The 13,929-nt window shown below is 31.9% G+C and overlaps 1 protein-coding gene across 1 annotated transcript; it reads left to right on the top strand.

The window, feature by feature from the left end:
- The first annotated feature begins 7,602 nt into the window (after positions 1-7,602).
- LOC100248249 (probable protein S-acyltransferase 14) lies at positions 7,603-12,904 on the top strand. Its single transcript, XM_059743359.1, has 7 exons — positions 7,603-8,023; positions 8,633-8,879; positions 8,984-9,075; positions 9,918-10,041; positions 10,122-10,207; positions 10,328-10,393; positions 12,306-12,904. Exons 1-7 carry the CDS (start codon positions 7,835-7,837, stop codon positions 12,432-12,434), a joined length of 933 nt encoding a protein of 310 aa, XP_059599342.1. The 5' UTR covers positions 7,603-7,834; the 3' UTR covers positions 12,435-12,904.
- Positions 12,905-13,929: the final 1,025 nt, after the last annotated feature.

The following is a 13,929-nucleotide window of genomic DNA, read 5'->3' on the forward strand; positions in this document are numbered from 1 at the left end:
GTATTACACCGTTTCTGTACAATACCTTTTTTTATTTTATGTGATAATTATATTTCTCAAATTTAAAATTCCATATCGTCAATATTTTAAATCGAGTCAAAATAAAATAATAATAATAATAATAATAATAATAATAATAATAATAATAAAAGGACGTGATAGGGAGCAGTGGGCCCCAAGTGGTGGGCCCATATGGATACGAGGGTCATTATGACCTAAACAGGGACCTCATATTGAGGTCACAAGGCAAGACGGGGTTCAGGTCGCTCTAGGACCAGCTCTGCACAGTGGCGTTTAGCTAGAGTTTGTTTATTCATTGATTTGCAATTGTAGGTCAGACTCAGATCTTCTAATGGTAATCCTTTTCCGGAGTCAACTCTTTTTCATATAGGAGCCGTTTCCAACCTAGAACTGCCGGGAAATGAACAAATTCTGAGCCGTCCGATGATGTTGGGTCCACCGTGCGCTAGTCTTCAATTCTGTCCCTAGTCTGTACACTGTAATGTTTAAAAAAGTTCATAAAGCTGTAGACATGAAAAGTTGCCCCTTTTAAACAGGGATTTCTGGCACTTTATTTAAAAAATAGAAATCATCCAGCGCTTGAAAATTTAGGGAGGAAGGATAAGGAGGGGCGAAGGTATTTGTAATGGTGCTTCTGCAACTTCTGACAAAATCCAAACAGCTCATTAGATAAGTGTTCCTGAGAAGGGAAAGTAACAATTTGCAATAATGGCTAATGAATATTTCCTTTCCAGCAGTGTACCTAAAATCTCCTCAGGCAAATGTGGAACGCACTGTCTGAATAACTATCATTTAATCGCTTCCATAAAATGCTTATAATTATAAGTTTGCAACTCATATTATTTAGTTTATTTTTTATTTTTAAATTTTTTTGAAGCAGTGAAAATTTTAATGTAAAAATATTAATTAAAAGCACAAAACTATTTTAACGTGATTTAATCAATCATGTTTATGTTCCATAACAAATCATTTCAAAATTAAATAGAAATATTAGATTCTTAAAATATTTTATTTTTCACTTATAAAAAGAAATTTATATTAATTAGCAAACATTTTCCTTTCTAAAATTAGAGAAGGAAATTTAAAAAAAAAAAAACCTAAGAGTAAAGAGTGGTCTGAATGAATTTGAAGGAGGGAGAAGATGACAGTCTGACAGATCGAGAGCGGTGTGATTCAGTGGCAGGATTTTTGGGGGTGGGAATATAACGTATTTTTCCAACCGATCGAAGGCATTGTGAAACGGGAGAATGAGTCAGTCTCAAGCATTAATGGGAGTGTTTGGAGTTGGGTTGTGGCATTTATGGCTTCCGTGAATTCTCCTCTGAAAGCCCCCAACTACCACTATTAAATTCCGCAGATAGGGCCGACCCATCTAGAAAAGAGATGGAGAGAAATGCATGTGAACTTCATAAATGAGACAATGGGCAGGGAGTCCATTGAAGTGGTCCTCTGGTTTTTTGTGCCAGCACGGCTTTGCATTTGGCCCGTGTCCTTCCTTGGGATCACGTGCACGTGTCCCCCACCCTCATCTCCTTCCCATTGGTTCTTCCCCACTGGGTTGGTTTTGGTTTTAGGCATTACCCCGCACCTGAACCTACTCTCACGGCTGCATCGTCCCGGCCACCATCGGACAAATTCCCCGCCTGCGCAGTCCATGCTCACCACTCATAGGGCCTAGATATCAGGCCAATACTCAAGACAAGCTTCATCTTTGCTAAAAGTCGATCCAAATTAAATTAAGGTTGAAAAAACTTAATCTAAACCAAATGAATTATTAAAAATGATTGTTTAGATCTATCTAAACATCAAATTGTGTAGTATATATTATACTTTTTTAGATTTTATATTGAAATTTAAGATTTAAAATTAAAGTTATGGTGTGGTAGCTGTTGAGGCCAATAAATAAAGTTTTAAGTCAATTTTTTGGAAGTATATAATTTTTTTGCAAAAAGAAGAAAAAATGTCTGAAATGGGAAAGTGGTGTTGGGTCATTAATGCGAAGCTGCCTTGGATTTGACAGTGGAGGCTTATATTGTAGTGCGTGCTGGAAGAAAAGGGCAAAAGCATGGTCAGCAAATGGCAATCGGCGTGAATCAAATGGCGTTCAGCCACCATACGTCCATGGTCACACTTCAACACTTCATTTACTGACGCAGACGTACACCAGCCCCCTCATTAATTATAAATTTACAAAAACTCCTATCATTCTCACGGCGAACCAACATTTCACATTTTTAAAAATAAAAACTCTAATTTTTCTTTACTATACCCTAATTATGATACGGTAGCGATGTAGGTTGAAGCTGACGGACAGGAGTGAAGTTTGTGGTGTTCAAGTTGGGGGGAAGGGGCCCAGGGAGGGCCACGTTGGAGTTGTCAAGTTTTAGTGAAGTGAGATCTTTTGTATACTCGGATTAGAGCCCGTATTGGGCTTACTGCAACTTGGATGGATTGAAAATTGATGGGGTGGGCCTCCAGTTATAGCCCAGCCCATGTACTGTAGCTATTCTAAACTCCCAACGAAAGCCATATTTACCTGGAAACTTGGGCTGGACCGGACTTATAATATTGTTGAGAAACAATAGCTATATTTGGTTCTTCAAAAGTATTTTTTAATAGGAAAGAGGGAAAAAAATAAAATATAATTAAAATTAATAATAAATTTATATATTATAAAATTATTTAATCTTTACATATAAAATAAATATATATATATATATATAAGTTTTAAATATGGTATAAAAATAATTTATTAATTTTAAATCTAATTTTCATTTTTCTTCATTTTTTTTTTATAAATCCCCCCTCATATTTTCCTTTAAATTTTCTAAAAATCAAACATAACCTAAAATACCTTAAATCCAATTTTTCTAGAATCAAACATTTTATAAACATACAATTTATTGTTGAAAATTATTTGATACTTTAAGATACGTTTTTTTAAACATAACTGAAAGAATTATATACCCTACAAAGCCAACTACAAATAAATTTATTTTTCATATATTTTATGTAAATTATATATATATCATAACTGATAATATTTCTCATTATATTATATAAAAATCATAGTGATGATAGATATTATTAACGAATAAATATAATCTTAAATTGTGTTTATAAGTCATTTATGATCTTAAATATTCACAACTTACAAACTTTTGCATAAATGTCTTATAAAAAGTATAGTTAATAGAATGTATTAGCCCAAGGGTTCTCCTAATCGGGTTTTGATGATAACAAACCATGGTTAAGTAACTAATTGGTTTAATGTTTAAGAATCTCAGGTATAAACTCGAAAATTCATCAAATGACCAAATAGATATAAGATCGAGACGCTTGGAAGACTTGAGATCTTAGGAAACTAATATAAGATGAATGCATGAGTGCACTTAGGATTTTCATACGTTTTCATGCATCTTAGAAAACTCGGTTTATTCTTTAAAACATCAATTTCATGAAAACTTGAGTTTTTAACTAATTTACCTTAGGCAAAATGTTTCAAAATTGGCTTAATAATTTACCTAAAGACATTGTCTAAGTGTTAGAAAAGAAAGGAATCAAAAATTAGGTTTTTCGGGGCTAAAAAGGCTCAACCGGTTGAGGTCGTCCGATTGAGGACCAGTCGAGGAAGGTTAAAAACCTTCTCTCTCTTTCAGTAGCCTTCTCTTCCCGGTCGAGGTGATTCCTTTACCGGTCGACCCCTAGCTCGACCGGACGAGGTTGCCTTTTGCTGTTTTTGACTCTCGAGCTTAAAAACCTATAAATTGAGAGCTCCACTTCATTTATTGATAAGAGAACACTTGCATTCAAAGCCCACCTACCTGTTCTTGATCAAAAAGCTCTCATTTCTTTCATAAGTGCATTAAATCACCACTTGCATATCCTTTAGTGCACTCTTGTTGTCATCCTAGCTTTGTCTTGTATTTGAGTCATCTTTAAGCTAGGTTGAGTGAGTATATTTTGTAACAATCTGAGTGTTAAAGCATTCAAGATGGTTGAATCTTGAAGAGGTTGTGTAAGAGCCCATTGGAGTCGGAATCCAAGTGTAAGAAGATTGGAAGCTTGGTTGAAACTTCAAGTTAGTGGAACCCTCACTCGGTTAGGAGATTGAGGAGAGTGGATGTAGACAAGGAAGTGCCGAATCACTATAAACCCGAGTTTGAATTCTCTCAACTCTATCTATTTACTTTGCTTATATTGTGTTTAATTTTGTTGTGATTGAAAATATTTTAAAAACCCAATTCACCCTCCCCCCTTTTGGGTATTTTTCTTAACTAATCATAGCCTTTGTTTTCTCAGAATGATTAGCATGTAAGTAAGAAACAGTTAATTTCTTACTTTAATTATTTTATCTTATTTTGGTTTCATAAGTACACAACCCTTTAAATTATCACTTACCTATTCTTTTAGCTTTTGTTAGGCTGTTTTTTAATAAAACGGAAAAACAAAAATATATATATATTAAGAATGCGTTTGACATCAATTTTAAAAAACATTTTTAATAGGTAAATATTAAAATTTTTTAATATTATAAAGATTATAAATGTTTCTATGATCACTGTGAACAAACTCTAAGTATATTAGATATGATAGAAAATGATATTATATTTATTTTTATGAATTTAAACTTATTTAATAAATAAGGAGATTATATCTCAATTTACACCTCCAATAACACGTAAAGATATGGTTAATTTATCGTCATTTTAAGGTTATGCATTAGAAATTAGAGTTTCAACTAAATTACTTTAAATATACGTTACGAATTGTGAGTGGTTGGGAAATGAAGTATAAAATGCCAAAACATATAGGGTATGTAAAAAATAAAAACATATAAATTAGAAACTTAGAACATAGTGTTAACCAAATTTTTATAAACTTTATGCATAAATAATTATTTTTAAAAAACAAATTTGGATGTATAAAACAAAATAAATGTAAATATTAAAATAATGATCATATTTTTACTTTACCAATAACACTTAGGAAGTGAGATTGAGTCGCTTTATGAATTGTATTGTCAAGGTCTTCAACTCACTACTTTCATATAGTGGATAAGTCACTTGTGTGATGTATGTTATTAAAAATAAATAATAAAATGATATAAGAATGAGAGTGTGACTTGGAACCTTAATTTATAAAAAGTTGTACATCTCTTTAAGTGGTGTTTTTTTTTTTTGGCTTTTTGCTGAAAGCAATTTGATTTCAGAATTTTAGTTGTTTGTTTTTCTACTTTTTCATGACTTATTATAAACTTTTTACTAAATAGAAAAAACCAAAATATATAGTTTTTTTATAAATAAAATAAAATAAAATATTGGTTTTTCTTTACTTTTTAATACTTAATATAAATAAAATATTACAAAAACAAACAACCTAATATTTAACACTATTAAGTATTAAGATTCCATTTAGAATTAAATTAAAAAAACAAACACCACCTTAGTCTTCTCATTAAATACTATATTGGAGTTATACTCATTATTCACACCCATTATGTACAAATTAATGGGTAATGGTGGGTTATTAACTTGAATGCATCTCTATAATTGCATAGGTTATACTTTTCCATTTTCCTCCATTACTCATAAACATAATGTACAAAATAAATTTCATAATGATAAGGTTACAAAAGTTGTAACACCACATTCATATAAATTAAAATTTCTAACTCCCCATTTATAATCCGAGTCTTCCATACATAAGACTTTTGAATACTCAATCAATTAATTCACCTATCTATCAATTGATACCCTTAAATAATATTTACACAAATATAATTATATATGACCACACATTATAGGAAAAAAGCTAACACATAGGACATTTGTTTGTTAGTTATTATTATTTTGATGAACTAATGAACCAAAAATTTTCATATATATAGGAACACTTTTTTTTCTAGAAAAAAATACATATATACAATTGTTCATAACAAGAATACTAAGATTATTTTTTATTTTTCATGTTGAGATTCAAATCAAAGCACATGCTTGAGAAACCAATTATTCCAATTCCAAACAGTAATTTGGCTGAATTTGGAAATGATAAATTTTGAAATAATTTAACATGTATTTATCATTTTATGTATATGCGACAAGTAAGAGCCTATTTAGTAAATGTTGATATCCTAAATTTATTTGGTATTGGTTGTTGCAGGATAGTAGCACCCCGAAATTTAGGTCCCATGGAGGACTCCTAAGGGTTTGGCCACGAAAGATTCATGGATTACATATATAAATTGTTTAGAAATCTAAAATGTTTATAACATAATTTTAATAATTTAAAATGTTTTAATAAATAAGGTAAATATATGGTTAATTTATCGTCATTTTAAGATTATGCATTAGAAATTAGAGTTTCAACTAAATCACTTTAAATATACATTACGAATCGTAAACGGTTAGGAAATGAACTATAAAATGCCTAAAAATATAGGTGTGTAAAAAACAAAAACATATAAATTAGAAACTTAGAACATAGGATGTTTGTTAGTTATTGTTATTTTGATGAACTAATGAACCAAAACATTTCATATATATAGGAGCACCTTTTTACTACTAAGATTTTTTTTTTATTTTTCATGTTGAGATTCAAATCAAAGCACATGCTTGAGAAGCCAATTATCCCAATTCCAAAAGTAATTTGAATGAATTTGGAAATGGTAAATTTTGAAATAATTTAATATGTATTTATCATTTTGTGTATATGTGATAAGTAAGGGTTTATTTAGTAACTGTTGATATCCTGAATTTATCTGGTATTGGTTGTCGCAGGACGGTCAACACCCTGAGATTTGGGTCCCCATGAAAGACTCCTAAAGATTTGGCCATGAAAGGTTCATCGGTTATTTATATATATATATATATAAATTGTTTAGAAACCTAAAATGTTTATAACATAATTTTAATATTTTAAAATGTGTTTTAAAAATAATTTTTATATGTAATTTTTTATTTTTAATTGTTCTACATGTTTATATAATTATTTCTTAATAATATTGGGAAAATAAATGAAAACAATATAAAATAACTAAAAAATATTTTATGAAAACACCTTATTTTTTGTTTTCAAGAAAAAAAAAATTTTAAATGGTTTTTGGTTATCAAACATGATTCTTGTGTTTTTTATTATGAAAAATATAAAACTATTCTAAAAAATAGTTCCCAGACAAACGCTAAAGGCTGTTTGGTAATTATTTTTTAAAACAATTTTAAAAAATAAATTTTGAAAACTGTTCTTTAATTTTTATAAAGTAAAGGTTTTTAAAAAAATTTTAAAATGTTTTTAACTTTGTTTTTAATATTTTTAAATATGTTTTAAAAATAATTTATATATATTATTTTATTTTTAATTATTTTACAGGTTTATATAATTATTTTTTAAAAGAATCTTAGTAAACAAGTGAAAACAATAAAAAAATAACTAAAAAATATTTTATAAAGACATAGTTTTTTTTTAAATTTTTAAGAACAAAAAATAAAAAACATGTGCTTTAATGATACCGTAATTTTTATTTTTAAGAAAAAAATAAAAATCATTATTGTAAAACATATTTCTTTTTGTCAAGGAGAAAAGAAAAATGCTATAGAAAACAACAACAACTCCCAAATAGCGATTTAAATAATATACAACAAAATTCATAATATATTTTTCCTCACCTGAACCCGCAAGGACACGCTTATTCCGAGTAGATTTTCCAGGTTATCTCGTGTCCGCGCACTCCTGATTTCCTTTTATTGACGGTCACCAGATAGGAGGGATCAAGAAAAGAGTATCCAGCTGGAGAGCAGAGAGATCTGGAGCTGCAATGGCGTGGAACGTCTTCAAATTCTGTACGGCACTGCGTGGCCTCGGCTCTGTCATGATCTTCATAGTCCTGGGCGTCGTGGGTGTCACCTATTATGCTCTCGTTGTTGTCAATTACGGCCCTTCTCTCTTTCATGGTGACCTTGATTTGCTCATTGCTCTTGCAGTCTTGTTGCTGTTTCATTCTTTGGTAAAGTTACTTTTTTCGGTTACTGTTTTTCCGTTTTGGTGTTGTATTTTGTCATGGCTTGCTTTGATTTTATTTGGGTCGATGTTTTTTCCTTTCTTATTCGTGCTTTGTTGGCGAGAAAAAAGGGAAAGGGGAAGAATCTTTTGAGTGGATTCTGTTATTTTGGTTTTCAGAAAATGGACCTCTGACTCAATCAATCGGAAGTTTTATTTTCTGGGGTTTGTAGTGAGGAAAAATCTAAAACTTTTTAGTTCTTTTTCTCTTTTGCCCTATAGTTTAACTAGTGTTTAAGATTTTAGCTAGCTTGATTTGGGGTATTAATTGGATTGGGGTTGACTCTGAGTTGTGCCCTCTTGCTTGACAAAATTGGGGACTCCTACTTTTCGACAGAGTATCAGAAATCACATTGCTTAAAGTTGAGTACTTTGAAGTTATTGATGTAAATTTTTTGTTCCTTGTCTGCAATCAATTGTGTTTGGGAAAAGAAAATGAATGGTGGGCGTTTAGGGAAGGTTGCTTTTTCCCCATTTTCAGCACACATGAAAAGGTCGGTCATTGATAGGCGCTGAAAACAAATAATGCTGACTTTCAGCAAATTTGATAATGTAGTTGGTGATGCTGCTGTGGAGCTACTTTTCTGTTGTTTCCACGGATCCGGGTGGTGTTCCACTGAATTGGAAGCCCATGGTGGACGAGGAGAAAGGAGATGTTGATCCATTGCTGGGTTCAGAACATACTGGTGTAGGCTTAGGTGTGGACCAGGAAAATATGGTTGCTAACCCAGCAAGTGAAGCAGTCCGGTTTTGTCGGAAATGCAACCTATTTAAACCACCCCGGTGCCATCACTGCTCTGTTTGTGAGTTCTTTGTTTCTATACTTTTTACCAAAGCTTCATCGCCTTTTGTTTTAAGGTTCTTTTATCGCCATTGGATTGTAAAGCAAGAAATTGATGGGTTTTAGGCGGGAGATGCATATTGAAAATGGACCATCACTGTGTGTGGGTTGTCAATTGCGTTGGGGCAAAGAACTACAAGTATTTCCTTCTTTTCTTGGTATGTTTATCAAACTACTCTATCTTTTAAGTCTTTCAGTGATCATGGAAATGCTTGCATTCATCTGATGCTTAGTTTGATTGGTGCATGTAAGATTGTGAGCATGGAGATGCATAATTTCAAACTGAATGGGGTTCTGGTGTTTATCTGTTTGTTTCTGAGCACCAATGTTTCACTGTTCAGTACTATATGTTTATCTTGTTGAATAGAAAATAGAAGGTGAAAAAAAATATGAAAGCATGAACCATAGCTGAAGTAAGGAGCAGACTAAATTGTTCCCTTTAGGGGGAGTCACATGCCTGAGATGATGTTGCTCGAGTTCATTGACACATGAACTTTGGGTTACAACAACTCTTAATTTTAATTTTTGAATCCCATGCTTTCTCAGGAATTAGATCCCTGAACCTCATATATCTAGCCTAGGAACATAACAAAGAATTATAGGAAACCATTTGAAGAAACTACCTTAAAGTGTGTTTCAAAAGGTGTGAATGGAAAGAGTGTGAAATGGCGTTTCTGTTAAGAACATGCATCCATTCTAAACCTTTGTTCCCAAATAAATATGAAAATTCTGCAATACTATTGAATGTAATACTATTGTGCTCATGCATTTGTAGTGAGTTGAAAGTTCTTTTCCAATAACAAAATTTTCAGTAAAAATTCTCTGCTCATTGTTTTCTATCTACAAGTTCTCTTTGCATGTGTTGACCCAAGTTTATTGTTATTTAATGTTATTCAGCTGATTTTGTATTGGAAGTGCCATAGGGCACATGAAAGAATCCTTGTACTATTGAACAACATACCTGAGTGTTATTATTATTTTTTTCTTAATCTTGATGCAGTTTTACACATTTCTTGAGACAACTCTTGTCACTTTATCGCTATTGCCTCATTTCATAGCATTCTTTTCTGATGGAGAGATACCTGGAACACCAGGCACCATTGCAGCCACTTTTCTTACTTTTGGTAGGTCTTCACTACCTTTTCCTTTATTGATTTTATTGTTTTGTCCCTGACTCATAAATATTGTTGGTTGATCCATTCAGTTTTGAATTTGGCATTTGCGTTGAGTGTACTGGGCTTTCTGATCATGCACATATCATTGGTAGCAGCCAATACCACAACCATTGAGGTGAGGCCTTCCGTTAACTATATACTTGTTTTTTCCCCATATGAATAGGGCTGCCTTTGAAATCCTTTTCTATTTTTATCTGATGTTTTGTTTTTGATTGCTCAATGTTGGTTTTATTAGGCATTTGAGAAGAAGCGCACCTCTACATGGCGTTATGACATTGGTCGAAAGAAAAACTTTGAACAGGTTACAGTTTTTTTTAACATGTTACATTATTGCCAATTTGTTCCCATTTCATTTAATTTGTTTGCTATAAATTTTATGTGATTTTCACAAGATACACCTAAGGAAACTATCAAATAGACAAAGAAAAAATCCTAGGCTTAAGTCTCTTTAGGAGGTGCTGTGTGTCATATTTTTCCTTTCCCTGATCTACAAAGTGGGGCAATTTGGTTTCTGTTTTATGCCAAAAATAAAAAATATACATTTTATACCTTGAGTCTATACTTGTTGGTAAGCAATTCCGCTTCCACCATTGCTGGAGTTTATCCAGAGTTAAAAATTGAGAAGGCAGTACCTGAAGTCTTGGTTTATAGATTGCAAAATAATTCTTGTTCATGTCAATTTAATTGCTCTATTTGGTCCTCTCATCTTCAAAACACCCTTCATTGAGGTTCATGTGTATATTCTTCTCTTCACTGATTTTATTCACATTGTTGGTTACGATCCTTTAAATTAGCCCTCTAGGGTAAACAGTGAGAGAGTTCCAATCAGTAACTATTTGTACATCTGAGAATTAGATCCACCTCCTATAATGAAATATCATTTTGCATGATTGCACCGGTAAGCTGAAATGCAATTTATAGATAAAAAACTGATATAGTTTGAACATGCTGCTTGATTACTAATGTGCAGCAAGAAAGTAAGGAATGATAAAGTTGACCATGTAGTTTTTTAGTTGATTTCTGAACCTGGAGTATTCTCATAAGTATAAATAACTTTCGTCGTTGCATTTGCTTTAGATCAACATTATGCACCATGCCTTCAAGTGCTGAGAATGGTTTGAAGCAAATCCATTTCTAGAATCGTAGCCATCATAATTGTCTCCCCTACTCATTTTTCCCAGGCCATAAAAAATTCCTACTTATTTCTTGTTTTCAATAAATACAAATTTTCAAATATTTTTTTGAAAAGAAAAGGAAAGGAAACACTTCATAAAGAGAGAATCTTTTACATCCTATCATAAACACATCTGTAGCATCATCCATTGCAATATATTTAAGCTTAAAAGAAGAATTTAACAACTAGATTTATCATTAAATATTGCAATACATTTTCAAGAAATTAATCTGCATCAGCATTGCCCTCCCTATAAACAAATACAGAATAAGCCTTTAGGAACAATCCTGTGAAAGGTCTTCTGATGAGGGTGCCATAACCAGCTCAACTTTCAATGCATAATCCCATTGAAACAATTCATAGTAATCTGAGAATCTGAACATACTGTAAAACAATTAAGGTGCCATCTTATAATCTTTAATTGAACCTCATTTAGTAATATTAAATTCATGAATCAAAACTGAGTCAACTTGATTAGGTAATATCTAATGGTCATGTAGAAACAGTTGGCCTCTGAATCTTTGATATCTTGAAAGCATTCATCCAAGATCCAACCACTTTGTATATGAATACCTGAAGAAAGATGATTATGGTTGCTTGATAAACTCCTGTACAAAAGGCCACTTAACTGATCAACTTATCCCAGGGGAGTAAAGCTTTCCTACTACAAGCAACAAAGAGCCCGGGAACCATAGGTGGCATAGCAGACCAACTTTACCGATTAATCTTAAGTTACTGAGTATGGACAAATTCCTATGATTATCTAAGAAAACTTCCTGGTTAGTCCCCTTCCAAACAACTCAATGTCCCACCATTCCATGAACAAATATAAATAATTCAAAGAATCATATACACATACACACGTGTGTGTGGAAGAACCGGTGTCCTAGCTCTTGACTTGAATAGCTTGTCTATATTAATTATGTATTCTTGAGTAATCAAATTAAAGTTGTTGGTCACATAATAACACAGATTGTGGAAATCTTGCATGGAGAAAATATTGGTACTCAGTGACAATGAGTCTACTCTTTCATACCAGGTGTTTGGGATGGACAAGAGATTCTGGTTGATCCCTGCATATTCAGAAGAGGACATTTTACAGATGCCAGAACTCCAGGGTCTTGAGTACCCATCAAGACCCAACTTGGATGCTCTCCAGCAGTTTTAGCTACATGTCATAGTTGGCAACAAAGATAATGAATTCTGGTTCCCTTTACCACTTACAAGAATATCCGAGAAACCAAACTATGCAGTCCTTTCCCTCAAACTGATGCTGCCCTGCAAATTTGGAATGCAAGCCATCAAAAGTCATTAATATGTACAGAGGCTTCACTAATACCGTCACCTACTTGACAGAAGCTTTAGCACTGTAGTAGATTCCTCACTCCTCTCTGAGGAGCAGCTGAAGCTGTGAAGTATAAATTAAGAAGAATGAGAAATGGCTTGTGATGTTTTAGTTCCAAATTATACTCGTGCAGATTTGGGGAATCTTAAAGGGATGCATAGCTTCATTTGTGTGCGTTTTACCACTTTTAGATATAATTGCCTGAAGTGATGTTTTCACTTATCATGGTTAATTATCCTTGTAAAGTGATGCCTATGATTCATTGATATAAATCTTTGTGACCATTAACATGATGAATATGATCCCGTTGGGACCATACTACTGATTCATTCAACAGTGTTCTTTAATCATGACAGGGTAACTCCAAATCTGAACATGGTTTCCTGCAAATGCTTTATAAGACATCCCTGGATGCAAGACTGTTTGAGTGACTGATATTCCTCTGGTTTCACCAAAATGGTCTTTTGATAATACTGCAAGATGGCATTTTCTTGAAACAGGGCAGCCATTTTGAACAGCCTCATTGAAAAACAGATGGTTTTCAAAAGTGTGGAGCATTGAGTATATTTTAGGGATAAGGATTGTTCCATACTGTAAAAGTTGTTGCTTCTCATAAGCTTATATGAAAGATGCTCGTGTTTGCCGTTCCAACAAAACTTCGCATCTTTTCAATTCTTATTTATTTTTATTTGAAACTTTTTATACATTTCTCTTTTACTCTTTAAATTAAGGGGGAAAAAAAAGGGTATATAATCCATATTTGTGTTTGACAACCTCTAGAAATAAAACTTCTCAAATTCTTTTTAATAGATTTATCATAAATTATACAAAAAAATATACAATTAAAAATGTATTTGGTAGTGATTTTATGAAATATTTTTAACCTTTTTAACACTTGAAAATTTTTATCTTTCAAGTATTAAAAATATTAGAAACACTTCCTAAAATCACTTTCAAACACTCTAAATTTATATATATATATATATATATTAATATATTGTATAAAAAATGAAAAAAAAATGGTTTATAGAATAAGCGAAGCCTAATTCAAATTAAAAAACAATCAACCCGAGTTCAATATAACCCAAACTTTAACTCGAGTTCAATTCAATCTTATTTTTCAAAGTTTATGTTGAGTTCAAGTTGTTCAAGTTAGATTTGGGTTGGTCGGGTTAGATTCAGGCTAGTCAATTATATAATTTAAAATCTATGTATAATATTTGTTTTTTAAAGGGACAAAATTTTAAGATAGTAACAAAAGAATAAATATAAATTTGTATATTTAAAAAAAAATTAAAATATATAATATAATATAATT

Source organism: Vitis vinifera, chromosome 2 (assembly GCF_030704535.1).
Source record: "Vitis vinifera cultivar Pinot Noir 40024 chromosome 2, ASM3070453v1".
Classification (NCBI taxonomy): domain Eukaryota; kingdom Viridiplantae; phylum Streptophyta; class Magnoliopsida; order Vitales; family Vitaceae; genus Vitis; species Vitis vinifera.

Bases quoted from the DNA above. Each gene is read 5' to 3' on its own strand.
- LOC100248249 (XM_059743359.1), top strand. From the start codon at position 7,835: ATGGCGTGGAACGTCTTCAAATTCTGTACGGCACTGCGTGGCCTCGGC. The intron at 9,076-9,917 runs GTATGTTTATCA...ATCTTGATGCAG, and splicing joins AGTATTTCCTTCTTTTCTTG to TTTTACACATTTCTTGAGAC. The intron at 10,394-12,305 runs GTTACAGTTTTT...CTTTCATACCAG, and splicing joins GAAAGAAAAACTTTGAACAG to GTGTTTGGGATGGACAAGAG.